Source organism: Paroedura picta, chromosome 6 (genome assembly GCF_049243985.1).
Source record: "Paroedura picta isolate Pp20150507F chromosome 6, Ppicta_v3.0, whole genome shotgun sequence".
In the NCBI taxonomy this organism is placed as follows: domain Eukaryota; kingdom Metazoa; phylum Chordata; class Lepidosauria; order Squamata; family Gekkonidae; genus Paroedura; species Paroedura picta.
The window spans coordinates 110,177,827-110,201,131 of NC_135374.1; the positions used below are offsets into that span (position 1 = coordinate 110,177,827).

Below are 23,305 nucleotides of genomic sequence, written 5' to 3' on the forward strand. Positions count from 1 at the left end.
AATTTGCTTGTCTTTGAGGTGCTACTGGACTCTCTTCTCCTCTTATAGCACCTCAGTTGTGGTATTCACTTCCTTGAGAATCCTGCCAGATTGGTTCAAAATTTATTCTGTTTTATCATGATGCTGGGGAAGTAGATGCTCAGTTCTGGCTGACGCTTTCATTGAAGTTTTGCTTGCAAGTGAAGCAGCCTTATCGGTCCATTGGAGAGCCAGGTTGGTGTAGTGGTTAGGAGTGCGGACTTTCTGCACCCCCCCCATGCAGCCAGCTGGGTGACCTTGGACTAGCCAGGGCACTGATAAAACTGTTCTGACCGAGCAGTCATATCAGGGCTCTCTCAGCCTCATCCACCCCACAGGGTGTCTGTTGTGGGGAGAGGAAAGGGAAGGCGACTGTAAGCTGCTTTGAGCCTCCTTCGGGTAGGGAAAAGCGGCATATAAGAACCAACTCTTCTTCTTCATCAAAGTTAGTATGGTCTCCTCAGATCAGAAGTGATTCTCCAGGGTCTCAGGCCAAGATCTTTCATATCAGAGAGCCAGCTTGGTGCAGTGGTTAGGGGTGTGGACGTCTAATCTGGCAAGCTGGGTTTGATTCTGTGCTCCCCCCATGCAGGCAGCTGGGTGGCCTTGGGCTCGCCATAGCACTGATAAAACTGTTCTGATTGACCAGTGATATCAGGGCTCTCTCAGCCTCACCCGCCTCACAGGGTGTCTGTTGTGGGGACAGGAAAGAGAAGGTGACTGTAAGCCGCTTTGTGACTCCTTTGGGTAGAGAAAAGGGGCATATAAGAACCAACTCTTCTTCTTTAGTAATATCAGGGCTCTCTCAGCCTCACCTCCCTCACAGGGTATCTGTTGTGGGGAGAGGAAAGGGAAGGCGATTGTAAGCCGCTTTGAGACTCCGGGTAGAGAAAAGCAGTATATAAGAACCAACTCTTCTTCTTCATATACTGATACTTTTCACTGGAGATGCTGGGGATCAAACCTAGGACCCTCACTTTCTCATTAAGGTACCTAACAAGCTTCTTAGTGGGGTTAAATGAAGGGGGTGAGAGTGATACATTACCACCATGTACTCCTTGGAGGAAAGGTAGGATAAAAATGCAATTGCAGGCCTTAATGCTTTTCAAAAGTGGGCCAGTTATTTCAGCTATCAATTCAAACCCCCAGAAAAACCTTGTGAGGCTCATGAGCTGCTGGGAAATCCATAACCAATAAAGCCCTATTAGATTTGGGTGGATGGCTGTGTTGGTTTGAAGCAAGAGAATAAAGCTCCCCAAGCTCCCGGAATACATCTGGACCCTGCCAGAAATAGCCCAGTTCTTCAGGGCCTGCAAGGCCTCTTCCGCCAGGATTTTGGTTGGGACCAGTGACATGGTAACATCTTCTGGGCCCCACCCTTTCACCATTTACCATCTGTTATTTACTAAGATGCATTTTCTATTGGCATAAGAACCCCTGAATTACATCCTGGCTCTAGGGAGTATATAGGAAACACCTAAACATGGGTTGTGTTCTCCGAGCTTCTCTGTTGTCAATCAGTATTTTAATAAATTAATTTTAATCTATTGTACTATTTTTAATTGAATTTACTGTTATCTGTACTGAGCCGGTTCTGCTGGTAGGGCAGTATAAATAAAAAATAAAGTAGACAAGTACGTAAGCTTGAGTAAGCTTTTGCGGACCAAAAGTGACGAAATGGATCAAGCAGAGTCGTCTGAAGCTCAACCCTGCAAAGATGGAAGTCCTGTGTTTGGGTAGGAAGGGACCATGGGAGGAAGCGTGCCCGCTCACCCTGGACAGTATGCAGCTGTTAGCGACTCACTCCACCAGGAACCTGGGCATGATCCTGGATGGTTCCCTTACAATGAAAGCCCAGGTCACAAAGGTAGTGCGGCTGGCATTTTACCACCTACGCCAACTAGCGCCCTACCTGGAACCAGAGCACCTAGCCACAGTAATCCATTCGATGGTCACCTCCAAACTGGATTTCTTCAACTCGCTCTACGCAGGCCTACCCTTATCCTTGATCCGGAAATTACAATTGGTGCAGAACGCTGCGGCCAGGATTCTCACTAAGACATCATGGAGATCTCACATCTGGCCGGTACTCCAAGAACTCGGCTGGCTCCCAGTTGAAGGTTTTGGTAATCCCCTTTAAGGCCATACGTGGTCTGGGCCCAGTATATCTGAGAGACCACCTCCTTGCTTATACCCCCAAATAGCTTTATGCTCTGCCACCTCCAACTGGCTGTGAATCCCTGGCCCTAAAGAAGCATGTCAGACCTCAACAAGGGCCAGAGCCTTTTCAGTCCTGGCCCCCATCTGGAAGAGATCAGGGCCTTGCCCAAACGTCCACAATTCCACAGGGCCTGCAAACGGGATCTCCTCCGCCAGGCATTTGCTTGAGACCGACTGACTCAAAACATCTACAGGTTCCCCCCCCCCACCGAATGAGAGGTTGAACCTACCTAAGGATTGTCAATGTTATTGGTTCGTTGAAATGCTCTTCTAGTTGGCATGTTATATTATGATTGTAATCCGTTATATTGTTATATGTTCTATGTAAATGTTCCACAATGTTTTATGTGAACTGCCTGTAGGGAAGGGCGGTATAAAAATCTAAATAAATAAATAAATTTTGGGCGGTAAAGCCCTAGGAGACCAAAGAGAGTCCTGTGGAAGCCTCATTGTGTCCTGACTAGTAGATTGCAACAAAACCTAAATAGGTATAGGCAGTGCGAGGGGAATTGTTGGGCCTGCTTAGAATATTTTTTATTACTGATTTCCAGCGAGGTGATTATTTGGCCTTCCGTCAAGGAGAATGCGGGAGCCAGGACCGCCGAGTGGCAAAATGTAAAACAGCCTTCCGAATGCAAGCCTGCAGTTTGGGATAAAAAGCTTTAGCAAGTTGGGGGGAGGGGGGGTGACTTCACTCCACAGCTGGAATGCACTTTTTAGTTGCCCACCTTTTGAAGCCCTTAAATATCACCTGAGAGCTGAAATGCTGCCATGCCCATACAGTTTTAAAAGATTCATTAGCATTAATGCATGCAAATACATGCCATGTGAAGTAGGGCTGTAATATGAAATACTAATTAAAGGTGGGTGTCACGCTGCTTGAAAATTCTGGTAACGGTGCTATTATGCCTCCTCATTGCTTGCTTAGCTGTATCCCAAGATTTGGCTGGCTTGAGGCACCATTTTGATTGCTCCTTCTTTACTTGCAGAAGGGGACTCTGATAACTACTTTGCCTATTACAGAAGAGCCACAGTATATTTAGCCATGGGCAAATCTAAAGCCGCCATTCGCGACTTAAGCAGGGTGGTTGAGTTAAAGCAGGATTTCACATCGGTAAGTAAGGCTTTCTAAAGATTCCTTCAGGGTGATGAAAAATAGCTTTGTGTCTTTGCGTTTTTTGCGGGGGTGGGGTGGGGGTTGTCTGTTATGTTGCTTTTTTTAAAGGGAGTTTTCACAAAGTGGTACACTCCAATGGAAAACTTTTATTATCCCGTAATTTGGAGTGGTTAAATGTGAGCCTGAATTCTAGCAGCTGTGCAATACAAAGAGGTTATTAGCAGGGAGGGCTGTGATACCAAATGATATAGTGATGTTTTTAATATTCATTGACACCATGCCTTGATGACTCCAAACTGAGGTGCATGTTCTGTCATTGGAGGGCATTGATGGTGGTGCATTTTTTGGTGGGTTCCCATACCTCTTCAGTCCTTTCTGATCCCAGAAATAAATAATCTTCAGAGACGTGGGACCTGGGTAAACTAACAACCCCATAAGTCAGGTGGCTGTAATGGAGAGGGGGAAGGAGATGAAATTGTCTGACGGTTCAACGTTGTTGATGGCAGAGGAAAAAGAGCATTTTTCAGGGCTCAGTTACCACTGTAACCAACTCTGGGAATAAGCTACATTTGGGGTCGGGGGATGAGAACCCAGGAAAATCCTGTGCTTTAAAATCCAGAGGGTGTTTTCTTGACAAAACCATAGGGTAAGAAAGGATAAAATATGTGGCTGTAAGCAAGAATGCAGGAAAAACAAACATTCCATGCTTTTAATGGTATAAATGTGTTGAATGTGTTCTTCATTTTTAGAATGCCATGTATTACAGAACTGTCTCCTGTGTTTTAGGCAAGGCTACAAAGAGGACAGCTGCTGCTTAAGCAGGGAAAGTTTGATGAAGCAGGAGAGGACTTTAGAAGAGTGGTAAGTCCGGGGTGTTGTCAGTGGCCTAGAATCGTAGCTTCAGACAGGCCATCAACCACCTGCTCAATGCAGGCTCAACCTAAAGCATCCAGGATAAGGACCTGTCCAGCCGCTGCTTGAAGACTGCCAGTGAGGGGGAGCTCACCGCCTCCTTAGGCAGTCGATCCCGCTGCTGAACTACTCTGACAGTGAAAATTTCTCCCATGATATTTAGCCAGTATCGTTTAAACCCATTACTACGGGTCTTATCCTCTGCTGCCAGCAGGAACCGCTTCCTGCCCTCCTCCAAGTGACAACCTTTCAAATACTTCATGTCCCCTCTCAACCTCCTCTTCTTCAGACTGAACATTCCCAAGCCCCTCAGCCTTTCCTCACAGGGCTTGATCCCCAGGCCCCAGATCATCCTCGTCACTCTCCTCTGAACCCTCTCAGTTTTGTTCACACCCTAATTGAAAGTAGAGCTTTATCCTATGAGCAGACACAAGTGTGATGTGGTATAGACCTCCAAGTGCATCTTTTCACTGAAGCAGTTCCCAAGTTATCTATTTGGTGCCTTGGAGGAAAATTCCTTAGGCTGGAGAAAATTCCACCAAAGGAACAGCCTCTTCTAGCCGAAAGAAGGTTTAAAATGAAGACGGGCCCTGCTAGATCAGACCTGTGGTTTATATACTTGTCCTCTGGTGGCTAGCTGCATTGAACAGCTCACGAAAACAACAAACTTCTACTGTGTGCCTGGGCAAGTGTTATTCAGAGACACCCTACCTCTGAATCTGAGACACTGTTCAATTTAGCCTTTTTCAACCTTTTGACCATGGAGGAGCCCTTGAAATAATTTTCAGTTATAATAAGGAAGTCCCGGAATTGATGTCAACTGGCCATGCCTCCCTGCCACACCCCCAGAAATGACTTGTCACTGGAAGTGACATCACCACCCATGTTCGCAAGCAGGCTTGAGGAGGATTGGGTGGGGAGGACAGGAGGCAGTTTAAGGTGGAAGTAGGTGTGCAGGTTCCGCCCCTTCCCAGATCTCACTCATGCTCAGGAGGCAGGAAGTGGGGAGCAATGGAAGTGGCTGGTTCTCTAGCTTGTGGGCAAGTCCATTAAGGCAAGAGGGGAAAGGCTGCAGACCCACTTTTGAGTTCCCACAGACACCTGGGGGTCCCCTGGCTGCAAATCCCTGGTTTAATTAATTGGATAGTAGCCATTGATAGAACTAGTTTCCATCTGTCTAACTGCCATTTATTTATTTATTACATTTATATACCGCCACTCCCATCATGATGGCTCATGGCGGTTTACATCCAATACAACAACATAAAAACGTCATAAAACCATCAAAAATTACATACATTACATACATCAGACCCCCCCCCCAAATATAGAGATAGAGGGTGGTCAAAACAATAACTCCTCAGTGACTCGCTGTTGGCACCAGTTGCCACCCGTCACTTTTATATAAGATGTAAATAGGGTTTTACAGCTTTTAAAGCTGTCTCAAGCCCCAGTACATGTTTTATGCATCGTGGAAAGAACCTGGAGTTCTAGTATATGAATGTGTGTGTGTGTTTTCTTCTGTGCAGATTTATATGCACCGGCTTTCTCCATACCATGCATTATTTTATATAGTGGCCAGATATGCACCAAAAGGCATATTAGAGAAGAACTGTTGAGATGGAGCCGACTTGTTTTTAGAAGGTCTGGAAGCTGCTACTTTGCTGTCTGCAAATCTTAAAATAAGGTGGACGTCAGGAAACTTTTAACTAAGAGTGTCATCAGATATAAATATATATTTATAAATAACTGCGAAGAGAAAGGAAACAGGTACTGTTTAAAGAGCGATTACTATCTAGATAAATTATGTTGGAATCCTCGGGACAGATTAGCCGTGGCCTTAAGTGAAAATCATTTGGATTAGATCAGGATCACTTAGGGTTGCCAACTCCAGGATGGGAAATACCTGGAGATTTTGGGGGTGGATCCTGAGGAGGGTGGGGTTTGGATAGGGACAATATAATGCCACAGACTCCACCTTTCACAGGGGCCATTTTTTCCGAGTGGACATCTCTTTCACCTGGAGATCAGTTTTTAGCAAGAGAGCTCCAACCACCACCTGGCAGCCCTAGGCCCAAAATTCGGAACCGATAGCATGGCACAGTAACATCTGCCATAGATTTGATTCAGGTGAATTGTGGGCTGTAAATGCTGTATCTGATTAAAAACATCTAAATGTTGGAATTCCCCCAGTCACATTTTCCATAGTTTTAATGGTTAAAGAGCCAGGATTCTTGGATCCCTTTCCTAGGTCTTGTGGATAATCCATCTCCATTTCCGTGTTTGTCCACAAGCCTTTGGTGCTGGTCCTTTTAAATTGGGTTGATTGTGATGAAGCTGCTGCAGGCAAGAATCCCAGGGTGTCCCAGGCTCTTGATATATACGGGCGGTGAAGGCCTGTCGTCCACAAACAGCTGAACACTTCTGCGTGGAATAGCAGCAACCGTTCACTGTACGTAGATCTCATTTGTATCTACGGGACATACCTCATTGGTTTTCTGATGTAGGAGGTCCCAAACACGGCTGCTTCCAGTGTAAACCATAGTATTTTGCCTATGATGTAACCCCCATTAACGGTGGTTCTGAGTATATTTAAAAGAGCCATTCAGAAAAGCTTCCGAAAATGGCTAACCAGTAAAACTGCAGCATGGTATCTTTCAGCAGAACGACTCCATTGCTTGCAGTGCCATTCTAGCTGACTAGAAGTGAGGGATTAAAAGCTGGCGGTCAGGCATGGACTACCAGCGTTGCAGGAAAGCCATCCAGTTGGGTTGTATGCATGATAAATATTTCTCCTTGAGCATGGGATGCCAGCCCTATTCCTTATCTGCTGTCTTTGACAAAGCAATATGAAGCAACAAGATGGTGATTACCACTAGGAGGACTTTTTTGAACCAACTAAGCAAATCCACTAGCTAAAATTGAGAACTGTCTTTTATCATTAGCTACATCTGGTGGTGCCACATCTTAACTTGAGTTTGGATCCAAAGGCAAGATTTCTGCCTGCAGAGAACAGTCTCTCCTCTCTCCTGCAGCAGGGACTTTGGGCTGCACAGAAAGGGGGAGGAGAAGAAGTCACACTTCACTCATAGAAATCCTTGCACCTGCAGAAACGCTGTGGCGGATCCAAGCCAGGATGGTATCGTCTATGTAATTTCTTTGGTGCCATGCAATGACTGCCATGGAGCCCCTAGTTCAGGCATGATTATTGTAGAGGTGCCCTTGGTGTGGACTGGCAGCTTTGTCCTGGCTGGTGCATATGCTGCCACCAAGATTTAGCCATCATGGAAACTGTGCGTGGTGGCTAGGATTGACAGCTCTGGTTTGGGAGATACCTGGAAGTTTTGGGAATGGAGCCTGAGGAGGGCAGGATTTGGAGAGGGGAGGGAGCTCAACAGGGTACAATTCCATAGGTCCCTACCCTCCCAAGCAGCCATTTTCTCCAGTGGAACTGAGTTCTATAGTCTGGAGCAGGGGTAGTCAAACTGCAGCCCTCCAGATGTCCATGGACTACAATTCCCAGGAGCCCCTGCCAGCATTTGCTGGCAGGGGCTCCTGGGAATTGTAGTCCATGGACATCTGGAGGGCTGCAGTTTGACTACCCCTGGTCTGGAGGATGGCAAGACCTAGTGGTGGCTGTGAATATAACCTTGAAGTGGAGGTCACCCTGCAGACTCCTGTTGGTTCCTGAGTTAGTCTGAAGAACAAGTGGGTCAGTACTGTTGGCTGTTAGTCCTGGACGTACAGGTGTGTTTCTGTTGTCCTGCTCCTAACCCTGCATCTCACAGTTATGTGGGAGAGACTTTCTCCTGGGGATCTGCTTCTAGAGCAGTGGTTCTCAACCTGGGGGTCAATCAACCCTTTCACAGGGGTCGCGGCAGGGCGAGTAGGTTGGCCAGGGTGGGCGCCATCCACACAACAGCCTTGTGGGGTAGATCGAGATAGAGCGTTCATCTGTCTGGAGCAGCGGAAAAGAGCGAGATCGGCATGGTGGGACAGAACTGAACTGAAGAACCCCAGGAAAAAAAACCCAATTTATATACAATCGTGATCAATGGATCTTCACACCATTGGTCAGTTTGGGTTTAATTTCTGTGGAAGAACACTTGCATAATTTTATGGTTGGGGGTCACCACAACATGAGGAACCGTATTAAAGGGGCTGAGAACCATTAGGAAGGCTGAGAACCACTGCCCTAGAGTTACAGATGGTAAATTTATTGTCCGTTTTGTGTTGTTCCACTAGAGGCCAGCAAAGACTATCCTAGAGGATCGATAATCGTAAACTGCTTATTTTCGTCCCCCCCCCCCACCAACTTGGAACATTCTTATTTACAATTAAAAACTACTTAAAATTATCTCTCTTGTGTTATGTGGGCTTGAATGCAAACTCCTTAATTTACAATTAGACGGGCTGAAGTGTTTCTCCGCGAAACAATAGATTTCATTGTCCACTCCATATTTATTCTAATCTTCTCTTTATTGTTTTGGAGAAAGCTCATCAATCGCCATCTCTGGAGCTAAAACTCTCAGATACACATTTGATATTTATCCAGTCTGTTCTCTAAAAATAGTCTGCTTTCTCCTTGTTTTCTTCCTCCTAAGGAAACAGTCCCCCCCCTTCCTGCAGAATATTAACTTCTCCCACATTTGTATGTCTACATTATGGCAGAGGATTTTTCTTCCATGAAGGTCAAGACCAAACATATCAGCTCAGTGCCAGAATATCCTGGGTGATGTTCTTGAAGTGTCCCTCTCTAATGCGTATGTAGACTCTTGTTTCTAATACACTGAGAGCTGAGTGTATCTGTGCACACCCTTTTATCAAATGTACATAAGTTAAGTAAATTGAACCTATATTACAGCATGCATCACGAGGCAAGCTGAAGAGGCACCTGATCTTTTATTTATTTATTTGGATTTCTATACCGCCCATTTCTTTGCAGCTCTGGCGGTATAGAAATCTATACTCCACTACAACTTTTATCTCCACTACAACTTTTGAGAGATACTTTTAGGTTCAGCAGGTTAATCAGTTCTCTCACTTCAGCAGTGAGCATTACAGAAGGCTGTGGATCAAGTCTCAAAGTGCAATCAGGAAGGGGATACAGTAGCGTATCTGACTGCAATCAATTCTCAGGTGGGATGTGAGGAAGGAAAAGCTGGGGGCCTTTTCGCACGGGGATCTTTGTTGCAAATTGTTTGCGGAAAGAAAAATCGCCATTTAAAATAGTGGAATTCGTCGTTTTGCACACCTGGCTTTGTAGTGGAATCAGTTGCGTTTTTTAGCGTTTCCCACAGGCTTCCGGTCTCGGCAGAAATCGCTAGAAAGGAAGCGCTATTGCCAAGCTCGTCCCGCCCCTGGCCGTCAAGCAGCCAATGGGCAGCCGTTAGCATGCTCCCAAACAGCCCCTTTCCCTTTAAGAAAGGTTTTTAAAAAAAAAAACAGACCCATAGCAACGAATCTGTGTAGATTCTTTGCTACGGAGAGACCCATCCAGCAGCCTAATGTGAGCTGTCGTTTGAGTGTATGATCGTTTGCACGCTGGCTCGAGTGATAAAAAAAAATTCCCCCCCCCCCCCTTCTCACGGGCTCGATTTTCGGCTGAATTTATGTGTAAAAAATAAAGGGACTTTATTCCAGCAAACGGGCTTTTAAGTGGTTTGTGCTTAGTGACTAAAGGTGAAGGAATGAAGCCAGGGAAGCCTCTAAACAGAAAGAGGCTCGCCGGTGCGTTTATCCCCGCTCGCTCCGAGAAAAAAAAATGGCGATCGCTTCGCCGGAAGTTTGGAGAAGAGAGCCAGGGGGAGGGGCTTTGAAGAACCAGCTACAATGGTAACGCACAGGTCTTTAGCGCTAGTGTTGCAGATTGGTTGCAGGAGTGTATCGCTATCCGGAGGGTGAATCCACTTTTCTGGATTCCCCTGAAAGCGCTAAAACGAAGCGCTTATTGCTGATCGGTTTCAGGAGTGTTGCAGATTGTCTACGACGTCGTGGGTAATGCCAAATTAGTAGCGTTTTCAATTAGCAACCATTGTGCTATTTTTAAGCCGTGGGAAATGGCCCTGATTCTTGGAGGTGGCCCACCTGCCCTTTTGATAGCTCTTGCTCTCTGGTGTTGGATTGATGTTGGAAGGAGATGGTCGGCAGGGGGGACCAGAATGAGTTCAGGCACTCACTTGGTGTCTCCCTGTCTAATGCCTGCTTGCTTCTGTTATGGGAATTTGTGCACCTTGTCCAGTTCGTGGACCCTTGTCAGGCCAATCAGAGCTCTCTTCAAGTGTTGAAGGAAGTTCTGTTACTTATGCTTTAAAATGTGGCTTATTGTGACCCGTGGAGGCAGCTGTCCTTTAAACATCCTGCATATAGAGAGGGGAGCACAGCTGCATTCAGCTGTCTTTGATCGTTTCTGTGCACACTGTGTTCAGTTTTTTCTCCGTGCTAGCGATGGCTCACGAAAGAGGAGTGTGTTTCAGAGACTAAACTCCTTCCTAAAGAGAAAGTTAAAAGGTATGAAAACCAGAGAAGAAGCCCAGTCAGGAGGGCTGTAAAATATGTGTTTTGTTTTCAGAGACTGTCCGTCCATCCATCCATCCATCCTCTATCTCTCTATGTGTGTGTATGTGTATGTATATGTGTGTATTTGTGTATGTATATATTTCAGTGAAGGTGCCCGATGGATAGGCTGAAGGGAAGTCAGGCTAGTTATCTTTAGCCAAGAGTAAGAAAGAGGAGCCATGGCTTGTCCTATGCGTTGCTTTCAATTCCTCTCCCATTTATAACAAGCCATAGTGATGCTTTGCCAAGAACAGTACCAAGTGAATTTAGGATAGAATGCGGGGATTCTGCTTGGAAGTAGGCAGGAAGGCAAGCAGCAAACTAACTGGGACTTGCGCACTAAATGTAGTTTTTTCATTTTCGTCTGTTAGGCAAGCCAGGGTTTGTGTAAAGAAACCATGGTTTGTTGCCATGCCTGGATGCAGCCAAGTGCACTTGCAGAACCTGAGCTGCAGGAAGCTTGTCACGTCCAAGTTATCTATTTCTTTAAAAAGATTTGCTTTCAGAATTTGATTAAAAGACTTCTAGCCGTGCCTAATGGGGTGTTTATGGATTTTATTTATTTTTTTTAAAAAAAGATGGTTCACTGCAGGCTATAAGATTGCTTAGCTATGAAAAATGAATACAGCACACAACTCCAACTTTGGGGACACGCAGTCCGGAGCAGCAAGCGGATGGAGCTCAGTGGGAGGAATAGTTAAACCCATGTAATCGGTCTTCCTTTGGTGCAGGGGTAGTCAAACTGCGGCCCTCCAGATGTCCATGGACTACAATTCCCACGAGCCCCTGCCAGCATTGTGTTTTGGAGCCCCTGCTTTGGTGTGTTTGTGTGTGTGTGTGCGCGCGCTTAATGTAAACTGAATCCATAAAGCAGAAATGAGTTGCACTTACAAATCATTTTTTAAACTGCTTTGAACCGCTTGCATCTCATTGGATTTATATTGGTGTTAATACATTAATTAAGCTGTACTGAAAGATTTTTTTGATTGCCTCCATGGTCTTGCTACAGGGAGGTCACCGTAGTGTATTTTTATAGCCCCCAAATTCTGCTGACGTGGTTATTTTTTTTTTATGACTGCAAAGCTTAAGTTTATTTATTTATTTTACTTATTATTTATTATATATTTATATGTCGTCCTCCCCGAAGTCTCAAGGCAGTTTACATCAAACAGGAACAATACAAATAACTCAGTTTATAATAAGACAATAATAATAATAACATTATGGAATGATAACACTGGGGGAAACAGTAAGTTAACGCTTACTGATGGCCCAGTAGGATGGGTGAGTCTGCAGTGATGGTTGAAGGAGGGAGGCTTGGGGGGTATTTGGCTCCCTCCCCAAGTCTCCAGGAGTTCCCCAACCAGGAGCTGGCAACAGAGCCAGCTTGGTGTAGTGGTTAGGAGTATGTACTTCTAATCTGGCGGCCTGGATTTGATTCTGTGCTCCTTCCCCACATGCAACCAACTGGGTGACCTTGGGCTTGCCACAGGACTGATAAAGCTGTTCTGACCGAGCAGTGATATCAGGGCTCTCTCAGCCTCACCTCCATCACAGGGTGTCTGTTGTGGGGAGAGGAATGGGAAGGCGACTGTAAGCCGCTTTGAGACTCCTTCAGGTAGAGAAAAGCGGCATTTAAAAACCAACTCTTCTTATCCTCTCATCTCCCACTGATGGCTGAGGGGACTTGGCAACTCTGGGTTCTCCTTCTAGGGTTTCCACTTCCAGGTTCGGCTTGGCGATTTCCCAAAATTCAGCTGATCTCCAGAAAGCAGAAGCCAGTTCCCCTCAAGAAAATGGCTGCTTTGGATAGTAAGTGCTACAACATTAGAGCCGGCTGAAGTCCTGCCTATTCCTAAATCCTGCCCCCAAGGTTCCAGAGATTTCCCAGCCTCCAGTGGCAGCCCTAGCTCCTACTCTGAAATCATCCATTGTCATGTCTGACCTGTTCAGGTGGCAGCTATAAGGCTCTTTCCAGATACTATGAGTCTTTCTTTTTGCCTTTTCTTAAGGTCAGAACAGATTAAAGGTTCTGAGAAGTCTGTGATCACATCTTTCCAGAATCTTTAAAAGAAAAATACGGAAAAATGGACAGAGGTAGTGAAGGTTGAAAGGTTTATATTATTACTAGCTGCAAAGCCCGTTCATAAGAACAGGCTTTGAAAGGCCACCCCCAAGCCCCTGGGGCGCAGCAAGCACTTCTGTCATGGCCCATGGAAGTGAACCTTCCCACCCCCTCCCCACCTTTGCTGCGGCCTCACAGAGGCGGTGAGAGTGCTTTTCGAGTCACAGGGAAGGGAATCTTCCCCCCCCTACGAGCGGGCAAGGAGGGTGGGTGGGAGGTAGAGAGGGAGGGCCAATCTGGGTGTGACCAGCTTTGCTGGCTGCACCCTGCTTGGCCCTATTCTATCTCGGACAGGGCGGACAGTCTCCACCCCCAGGCCTGTTTCACAAATATAGAAGGGAACAAATGGATAAGGATTTATGAACACCATTGTACTGTGCCCTTCCAAATGAGTCCAGAGTGACTAGCAAATATAATATATTTGCAGCACCAATAATCTGTCATAGAAGTAATAATTAAACTCCCACTCAGACCTAAAAAATCCTGAAGCAATACTTAGGACTTCAGTGCCAATTCATTAATTCCATAAATTTCTCAGGATATTTTTGAATAAAATAGTGACCTTTGTTATTCTTAGCCATACCTTTCTGGGAGTACATTCCAAAGGATAAAGTTAGCCACCAAGATAGTCCTCGTGTGCATTGTTGCTACCATGACTTCATTTTGGCATATTCTCTTTCCTCTTTTTCATCATGATGCTGAGACTATTTCTGCCAATCACATCAGGACCAGAAGAATTATTTTTGGGCTGCCCTCCAAGACAGGAACTGAGATCCTGTTAAGAGAAGGCAGAGTCCATTGTAACTCCACCATAAGGTTATCAGGACAGAAGCAATTCCAGAAAGAACACAACAGTACTCCATATCAAGAACCTAGGTTGTTACTTGAAACAGTTAATCAGAATAGACTTGAGGGTCATATCGCAAGGAATTCAGTCTTGGTTACATTAGGATCACTATTCAGTGATCCAAGCAAATCTGATTTGACCTGTGGAAGTCTTCTGCTAAAACATCAGCTAAGTGAGCTAATTAATAGTGTCATCCTATGCAGAATCACACTCTTTAAGTCTATGAATGTAACATTGGCTCCAAGTGCACTTCCTGTTGGGATCTTCCATGGGAACCTGGGAATTCCACCCTTCTGACTTTAGCCAATCAGGGAGCATGCTAGCCAACTTACCTGGTCCTGCTCCCACTTTCCCATAGAAAGGGACCCTTGTTTGCTAGACATGTGTCTAGAGTACTCATGTCTCCCTGGCCCAACTGGATAGTAGCTGATTGAACCACCCACCAAGACCGACATTTCCAAAAGGAACCGTTGAACGGGATGAAGTTGGCCAATGCGCACACAAAGGGTGATGTAGTCTTTTAGTCATAGATGGCTGCCAGATTCCTGTTATGAATTAGGGATGCTTTTTGCTGACCACATGCAGCTGCCTCCTTGTGTGGGCTTTCCTGTGTGCTTCCTATGGAGAATGCTGCCCTTCCATTGAAATGAATGGGGGATCTCTCATGGTTTGGCAAGAATTCCCCAGATTTACCACTGCTTTGAATCACTGAGTTTCAGTAACAAGAGTTCTGTTCTAGAGAAGCTTTTCAAAGGAATTCAGTGGCGTCATTTTTTCCCCCCTTACGTCTTTCTGGATGGTCCGTGTCGATTTGTGGGATCTTTTGCTTTTGACGTGTAACGGTGGCTGCCTTTTGTTAATCTTTACAGCTCCAGTCTAATCCGAGTGAAAAGGAGGAAGCAGATGCACGCTCCCAGCTGCTGAAGTCTGATGAGATGCAGACCCTGTGTTCCCAGGCTCAGTCTGCATATCACGAGGGCCATTACTATACTGCAATCGGCTTCTTGGACGAGGTTCTGGATGTAAGTCCCAGGGGGGAAACAGCTGGCAAGAAAAAAAGGGGGGTTCTGCAGGGAGCCGGTGAACAACTCCTCCTAAGAAACTCTACTTTGACGGAACCAGAAATAAAAGCTCCATTAGAGGGCCAGGGCTCATGGCTGATTAGATTCCTGCGTGACTTGTTGTTGCTATTATTTTGTGTTTATTACCCACCCTCTCTCTGGCAACTCAGAGTGGTTTGCAACAAAACAAGAATATATAAATAGAATAAAATCCAATAAAAAGACTTAATTAAATTAGGTAATTAAAACCATTAAAACTATTACCAACTGTTGCCCGTTTTTCAGTATTCTACAAGAAGGGGCAGGGGGAGGGTTGTAAGACCCTTTAGCTGGAGTAAATTTGGTGGATTTCCAGCAGGGAGGCTAACACTTCCAGACGTCATTACGACCTCAGTCAGAGATCTGGCAGAACAGCTCCATTTTTCAAGCTCTGTGGAACCGGTTAAGGCCCCACAGAGCTCTGATTTCATTCATTAGCCTGTTCCACCAGGCTGGGGTCAGGGCCAAAAACACCCTGGCCTTGGTTGAGGCCAATATAATCTCTTTGGGGCCAGGGATCCTGAGCAGATTTTGTTCTGCAGATCTGAAAGCTCTTTGGGGGACATAAGGAGAATCTCATTAACTGGTGGTCTCAACACGTAATGTGGTTGGTTTAAAAAGGGTGGCCAAACTGTGGCTCTCCAGATGTCCATGAGCTCATGGGAATTGTAGTCGATGGACATCTGGAGAGCCACGGTTTGGCCACCCCAGAACTAGATGTGTCCATTCGGTTTACCCAAACAAGAAGAAAACTGGGAGAATACCATACCAGTATTTTTCGCTGAACACAGCTTTTCTGATCTGTTTCTACTACCGGGATAGCTGACCCAAATAAAAGCCGATTTCCGCACCAGCTTTTATTTGTTCCTATACAGCTATACCAGTGGGCCTTCTGTTGGCTCCCCCCTTCCTAGCCAGGGGAAGCAGAATGGACTACTGAAATGGCTGGCAGCCATTGAAACCCTCCCCCCCCTTCCAAACTGAAATGGGAAGTGAAATGGGCCATTGGAATGGTTTGCAGCAGCTGACAACTTGGGGAGAGGGGGATCTATTTGTTAGATGTCTTTTCTCAGCACCTGAAGAGGTAGCCTATAAATGTTTAAAAATATAATTGAATCAAATAATGTGTATCCCTAAAGAACTTGGCTTTACCTTAAGGGAGAGCATCAAGCTATGTTCTGTCTTAAAAGGGTGTTTTTTAAAAAAGTGATTTGTGCACCAAAGTCTTGCTTCTATTTTGGTTTCTCAAGGTGTCTGTTTGGGCTGCAGACTTGCGTGAGCTTCGAGCAGAATGCTACATCAAGGAAGGAGAACCTGGGAAGTCCATTAATGATTTAAAAGCCGCCTCCAAGCTGAAGAGTGATAATACAGAAGCATTCTATAAACTCAGCATTATACACTACCAGCTAGGGGACCATGAACCGTCTCTGAGGTAAGGTCATTGTTATCGGTAATAGTGTAAAATGTTTTCTTGCAGCTCTAATCCTTAAACAAAACGCACTACTTTGGCACAAACAATCTCCCTGTTAGCTGAGATGAGGAGTCCAAAGAAGAGCACCCCAGTTGAAGAGGGATGTTGACAAACTGGAGCATGTCCAGCGGAGGGCAACAAAGATGGTGAGGGGCTTGGAGACCAAGACATATGAGGAAAGTTTGGGGGAGCTTGGTCTGTTTAGCCTGGAGAGGAGACAACTGAGAGGGGATCTGGTTTTAAAGGCTGTCATATGGAGGATGGAACAGAATTGTTCTCTCTTGCTCCAGAGGGACAGACCAGAACGAAGGGGGTGAAATTAATTTAACAGAAATTCCATCTAAACATCTGGAAGAAGTTCCCGACAGAGCGGTTTCTCAGTGGAACAGGCTTCCTCGGGAGGTGGTGGGTTCTCCATCTTTGGAAATTTTTAAACAGAGGCTAGATAGCCATCTGATGGAGATGCTGATTCTGTGAAGGCTCAAGGAGGTGGCAGGTTACAGTGGAAGAGCGATAGGGTTGTGAGTGTCCTGCATAGTACAGGGTGTTGGACAAGATGACCCAGGAGGTCCCTTCCAACTCTATGATTCTATGAAGAGACAGCAAGGGAATAAGTATGTATCCTGGGTCTGTTAATTCGTCCTCAGATGCGCCCAGCCCAGCTGCATTCTCCTCTTCTGGCCATAGATTAGATTTTGGAGCCAAGGTTCAGGAGAAATAGTGATTAAAAAAATAATAAAACAGGAAACCTCCAAGAGTTTCCAAACTTGGAGCTGGCAACTCTACCCCCTTCCCACCAGTGGCCTGTTGGGGGGGGGGGCAGGAACCAGGCATCCCAACTCCTAAAACATACTGCTTGGAGAACTATCAGATGCTGTTAAATGTGTACTTTAAGACAACCTTGCAGCTCTTCCTAAGAACTGTCTGTGTGAAATATTGAATAGGGGTGGTGGTGGTGGTTCAATTTTAATTTCGGGAAAAGAGCTTGAACTGCCTCTGCTTACCTTATTAAATGAGACGTATAAAAAACACTCTGCAATTAATGTTCAGTGAAGTATGCATAGTCTTGACAGATTTTTGCGAACGCCGCCAATAACTGTGGTGGAAGTTGAAAGAAGTTTCTGCAAACTGGCATTCGTCAAAAACCACAGGGGGTTCCCATTATCATAGAAGAAGGGTTAACCGTGCAATCCAGGAACACTCGATGGGGAGTTAGCTCCGCTGAGTAAGCTTGAGCAAGACTCTTAATAGGCCTGCTTAGGACGGCCCTGTAAGCCACCTTGCCATTTGGCCCGCTAAGCATGAACGAAAGAGAAATTGACTGTTGTGAAATTGCTCATGACTTTGCAGTGAGAAAGGCCAGAGCAGTGAAGCTTAACCGTGATGCAGCCTGCATTCTGTGGTCATAAATAAGCCCCCGGTTGTTTATGATGAGAACAAGCCTGGCTTATCCTCCGGCTCATACTTTTCCCTTTCCTGTTGTTTGTGGTATGGATTGAAGACTTCCCGATCGATACAGGAAGTCTTCAATCAAATCAGAAATGGTGGTGGCACTCAGATTATGTGTTTATCTAGAAACCCAAGTTAAGCCGTGCTTTAGAATCCAAGTATGTAATTGGCTTTTTTCCCTACAATTTATTAAAGAGCCTCCGTTTACACGTTACAACAAATTGTTCTTAGAATGAAGACTTCCTACATCTGGAAGCATTAAGCGGGAGCTCCCTGTGGGGTCACATGTGGGATCTGAAGGATAAATCATGCTTATTCTTTTTATAAACAATCCTGAGCATGTATATGACAGCTCTGTGAAAGCCACTGTGGTGTAATGGCGAAGGACTTTGGATTAGTATCCAAGACACCCAGGTTCGAATCCTACCCATGCTGTGGTAGCTTTCTGTGTGACCTTGGGCCCAACTGACCTTATGGTGGTTAAATGAAGGAGAAGAAGAACTGTTTTTTTTAAACCCCACCTTTCATTACTTGAAGGAGTTCCTAAATGGCTTACAACCACGCCTTCCGCCTTCCTGTCCTCACAACAGACACTCTGTGAGTTCGGAAGGGCTGAGAGAACTAGTCTGTGGGAAGAACCCTAACAGGACTGTGACTGACCCAAGGTCACCCCACTGGCCATATGTGGAGGAGCGGGGAATTAAATCTGGTTCTTCTGATTAGAGGCTGCCACTCTTTAACCACTACTTAAGAAGAGAACAATGCAAGTCACTTTGGATCCCCATTGGGAGAATAGGTGGGGTCCCAACTAAATGAATAAATAATGACCTATCTATCAGTTTCAAAAACTCTCACACACACAAGAACAACCCTCCCCATAAGCACACATTTTGTGAAACTGATGCTAACCAGGCCATTGCTACATGCACAATCTCATGACAACAGCCCCTCTATAGACACACACACACACATATACGTGTGGTGGAATTCCACTGGATTTGTCAGAGTTACATGTTGCAAGTCTGCAAGGGCTATTGTCTCTCACTTTGAAAATTAAACAAATTTAAATTCTCCAAAACCTACCGGAGGCATTACTTCCAATGCTAGAAAGCTAAATTAAAGCGACGTGATTTTAAAGCTAAAATATAAGGGGAGGGCTCTGTGTTTCTCTGTGTTCTGTTGATATGAGTGGAATGCGATAGCTGATAGTTCAGGTAGAGGACAGGACAGAGAAGATTATAATGATAAAACTCTGTGAAATTGTCATGTTTTCCTTAATGGGGGTGGGTGGGTTGTACTGGGGAAATGGTGCAAGGGCGCTGTGTTTATGATCCAAATACACCCCCCCCACACCACAACTTTATATATTTTAAATAGTACAATGAAACATCCAGCCATTTTCAGCCCTAAATCCGGAAACACTCACTCTAGAGAAGGTTGAGTGGGACACACGGTAGAAACACACATAGATTAGGAGAAAACAATTGTTTCTCCTAAATACAACCCTTTAAAATGACTAGAGCTGCAAAGCTTACCATTAGTGTACAAAGGGTTTGTTGTTATTTCGTGTACGATCCCCTGGGACCTCGGGGGGGGGGACGACACACACACTAACAGCCTCTTTTTCCATAAGTAAGCATGAGATAGCACACCTTGTCTCGCTTCCACACACGCACCTTGTTCCGTGAGTCTCAGGAATGCAGAGGGCTGTCCACAGAACCAAACAGACTCTTCTTTCTCTTTCCTCGGTGAAAAGTGAAGTTCGTGAATGTCTGAAGCTCGACCAAGACCACAAGGAATGCTTTTCTCATTACAAGCAAGTGAAGAAACTCAACAAACAGATTATGTCGGCAGAAGACCTAATCCAAGAAGGCAGGTAAGGAGCAACCTGTGCATTAGCTGAGGCTGCAGTAGCCTCTTGCAGGGCAGTTCAGAAATAGTGGTGTACCGATGCTGTTTTGCACCCGGGGCAAATGATTGCCATGAGTGTTGGACAATCACATTTGTAACCCTACAGGTCAACCTGTGGGGGCTCTGGATTTTTTTCTCCTTCCTCTAAACTGCCAAAATTGCAGGATTTATTTTATTTTGTTTGTTTTGCGATTATACTTTGCCCCTCATGGGGAACGGGTTTGGGGCGCTTTCCAACATTTTAAATCCATAAAACATAATAAAAGTGAAAGTTATCAATAATTTAATTTAAGATAAATGTTAAGATCTTAAAACTATAAGATCTTTAAAACAGTCATGCCAGCTTATGAGCCAATTAATTTGTTATGTTGCATTTCATTCCTGTTTTGGGGAGGTGTATCTGTGTAGAGGGAACCCAGTCAGTGTTCATGCAGAGTTGTCATGATGTTCATCGGCTCCAACCAAACGCCAGGCAGAAGAGTTCTGTCTTATCGGCCCTGCGGAACTGACCCAGTTCCGTCAGTGCTCTCAGCTCTTCCGGGAGCTCATTCCACCAAGCAGGAGCCAGGACTGAGAAGGTCCTGGCGCTGATTGAGACCAGATGTACTTCTTTTGGTCCAGGGATCACCAGTTCATTAGAGTGGGAGAATCTTAATGTCCTTTGGGGGAGTTGGGTCAACCAAGCAGTCCCTCCGATTTGTCAAGAATTGTATGCTAAGAGTCCAAGCACTTATTAGCAGCCTTCTTGAGTGCAATACAGAGACAATAATGCTATAGCAAGATGAGTGAGAAGCCCTTTAAAGGTAATCTTACTTGTTATCATGAATAGCTTCCATGGGGCTGAAGTAATGTTTTAGTGATTTTGACACCTGGATAAGTACCCTTTACGTGGTGTTGGCAGGCTCAGCTTAATGGTGCCATAGGTGGCTCATTACTTTGGTGCCATGTCCTCACTCCCTGGTCCACCCCAGGCATGTGCTGAGCTAGGCAGACAACCACCAGCACTAACTGGGCCGGATGAAGCTGGCTACCACCTGCTCTTGCTCTCATCCCCAGCAGAGGAAAGCTGGCAGGGTGAATATGCCTTGTGGTCCATTGCTACAGCAGATCCTGTGAGTGGCAGCTCTGGCACCAGAGGCATTGTGATCCATGTGATCAGTCTTGGGCCAAGCAGCTGAATCGTTTCAAGATTACCCCCACCCACATGGGAGCTGCTCATGGACAAACAGCTTGTAGAGTTAGGGGACTGGCTCCTCCATGGATTCATTCTTGGAAAAATTCATGCTACTGCACCCGTTACCCAGTGACCACCAGCCCACTAACATCCAAGAATTATTTAATTCCAGTGCAATTTTTGGGCTGTATAGGCTCTCCAAACAGCCCTAGGGTAAAACAGGATAAGGTATTCTGTGGGTGTTTGGAACATTTTGACTACATCCATGCTTCTGTATTTTTAGTCATGATGACTGCGAATTTGTGCTGTCAATGGAGTTGACACTCCCATTAAAGGAGGGATTTTTGCCCGTCTCCCCCTCCAAGGGAGCAATTTGATTTTTCTCCTACCCAGTATATTCCTGAACAGGATGTTTTCCTCAGGAGCAGCATTTGGGGATGCTATGGGAGGAAGAAGAAGAGTTGGTTCTTATATGCTGCTTTTCTCTACCAGAAGGAATCTCAAAGCGGCTTACAATTGCCTTCCCTTTCCTCTCCCCACAGCAGACACCCTGTGAGGTAGGTGAGGCTGAGAGAGCCCTGATATTACTGCATGGTCAGAACAGTTCATCAGTGCTGTGGTGAGCCCAAGGTCACCCAGCTGGTTGCACGTGGGGGAGTGCGGAATCAAACCCGGCTCGCCAGATTAGAAGGCCGCACTCCTAACCACTACACCAAGCTGGCTCTTGGTGAGAATTGGCCACAATTTCTCCCCCTCTTCAGCCTGCGAGAATTCTGGGAAGGGTTCAAGCTATTCTTTCCTCCTTAAGTTGTCACATCCCTTTATTTTTTCTCCGCTTATCACCAAGCTTTTGGAGAGCTTAAAAAAAAACAGTGATAGCTATAGCATTATAATGCTACAGAGAAGCCTTTCTCAATGCCGTTGAGAACTCCTGAAACATTCTTCAGGCTTTAAGAAGCTCCAGAAGTGTCACAATCATGCAGAATATTGTCAGGAATCAGGCTGAGCCCAGCCTGTGGAGTCCCAAGTGAAAGCACATCCGAAATCCAACAGTCGGTTGCAAATTTCAAAGAAGAGCTTTATTAGGCAAAGTCCACAGAAAGCTAAAGCAGGCCAAGATCTTCCTAAGCAAAGATCTTGGTAATAACAAAGTACAAAAGAACAAACCAGGCAGTTATAGTGCTCACCAAATAAGGGAGGGGGGACGGGATGCATTGGGCGGGAAAGCGGGGAAGAAGCAGAGGGGGGTTGGTTCCCAGGCCACCAGATGGCCCGGAATCTTATCAAGCAGTTGACACTTTGTTGAGACTCAAAGCTGTCTCTGCAAGGACACTTACAGTAAGATTGATACGTTCGCATGGAGTCTCTCCCGCTGGGAAAGGAAGGGAGGCAGAAGCATTGCCGACAGGTTTATCGCTTTATGGCCTTGGCTAGGGCCGGCTGGTGAGAGACCAAAAGGTATGTGGGAAGGCGAAACTTAGCTGGCACTGGGAATGAAGGGGCAGTCTTGGAGGCCAGAGAGATTTATAGAGTTACGACGGCTGGGCTTGCTAGGGCCCAGGAAATGAAAAGGTCATGAATCGGGGTTCATGACAAATATGGTCAGGAAGCATAGCTGTGTACACACCCACCCCGGGCCCCTCCCCCTTCCCCTACCAGGGCTCCTCCACCCATCATTGGCCATTTTGGGAGGGTTGGGTTGGGTCAACATGACCATATATGGTCATATCACCCAATAAATCTTTAACAAAGTTAAAATATATATTAAAGATTTATTATTATTATTATTATTATTATTATTATTATTATTATTATTATTATTATTCGATTTATTGCCCGTCACTCCCTTGCGGCTCGTGGCGGGTTACAACATTCTAAAACCCCATAAAATCCATTAAAATCCAGTTAAAACAACTACAGTCCAGCAATTATTAGTCAGCAAGCTAACCCGGCAAGATTGGCTAATCCACTACCCTTTTCCCCTACTAGCAGGTGGAGAGGGGGGTATTGGTGGTACCCATCTCTAATCCCAATCCCAAGTCCCGGGGGGGGGGGGCATAGATGTTAGCCTTGGCCTCAACCGTAAACCTAAACTTCCACCCATTTGGGAAACCCTTCCAGGGTCATCAAGAAGCCCCCCAGTTTCATGAAACCCTGGTTGAGAAAGCCTGCTATAGAGTTATATAACATTATAGTGCTATAGCAATTTCTAAGCTTTTTTAAAAAAGCTTTCCAATGGAAGGAAAATGACACTGATGTGGGCAGGACTTTGGAAGATGCCCACATCCCTAGGCAAATGGCAAACTAATGCTCTTGGACTGCACATCATGAAGAAACTTGTTTGGGGAAAAGTGTTCTATTGGGGGTCAGAACAATCAGACTGGGATTAGAGTATAATGTCAC

The 23,305-nt window shown here is 45.6% G+C and overlaps 1 protein-coding gene across 1 annotated transcript in view; it reads left to right on the top strand.

The window, feature by feature from the left end:
- Nucleotides 1–23,305, top strand: part of DNAJC3 (DnaJ heat shock protein family (Hsp40) member C3) — a 55,143-nt gene that overhangs the window by 11,940 nt on the left and 19,898 nt on the right. Inside the window, exons 3-7 of the mRNA XM_077343900.1 lie at nucleotides 3,228–3,352; nucleotides 4,142–4,216; nucleotides 14,667–14,819; nucleotides 16,148–16,329; nucleotides 19,574–19,693. Of these exons, the coding sequence (XP_077200015.1) occupies nucleotides 3,228–3,352; nucleotides 4,142–4,216; nucleotides 14,667–14,819; nucleotides 16,148–16,329; nucleotides 19,574–19,693 (655 nt within the window). The remainder of the gene's footprint in view (nucleotides 1–3,227; nucleotides 3,353–4,141; nucleotides 4,217–14,666; nucleotides 14,820–16,147; nucleotides 16,330–19,573; nucleotides 19,694–23,305) is intronic.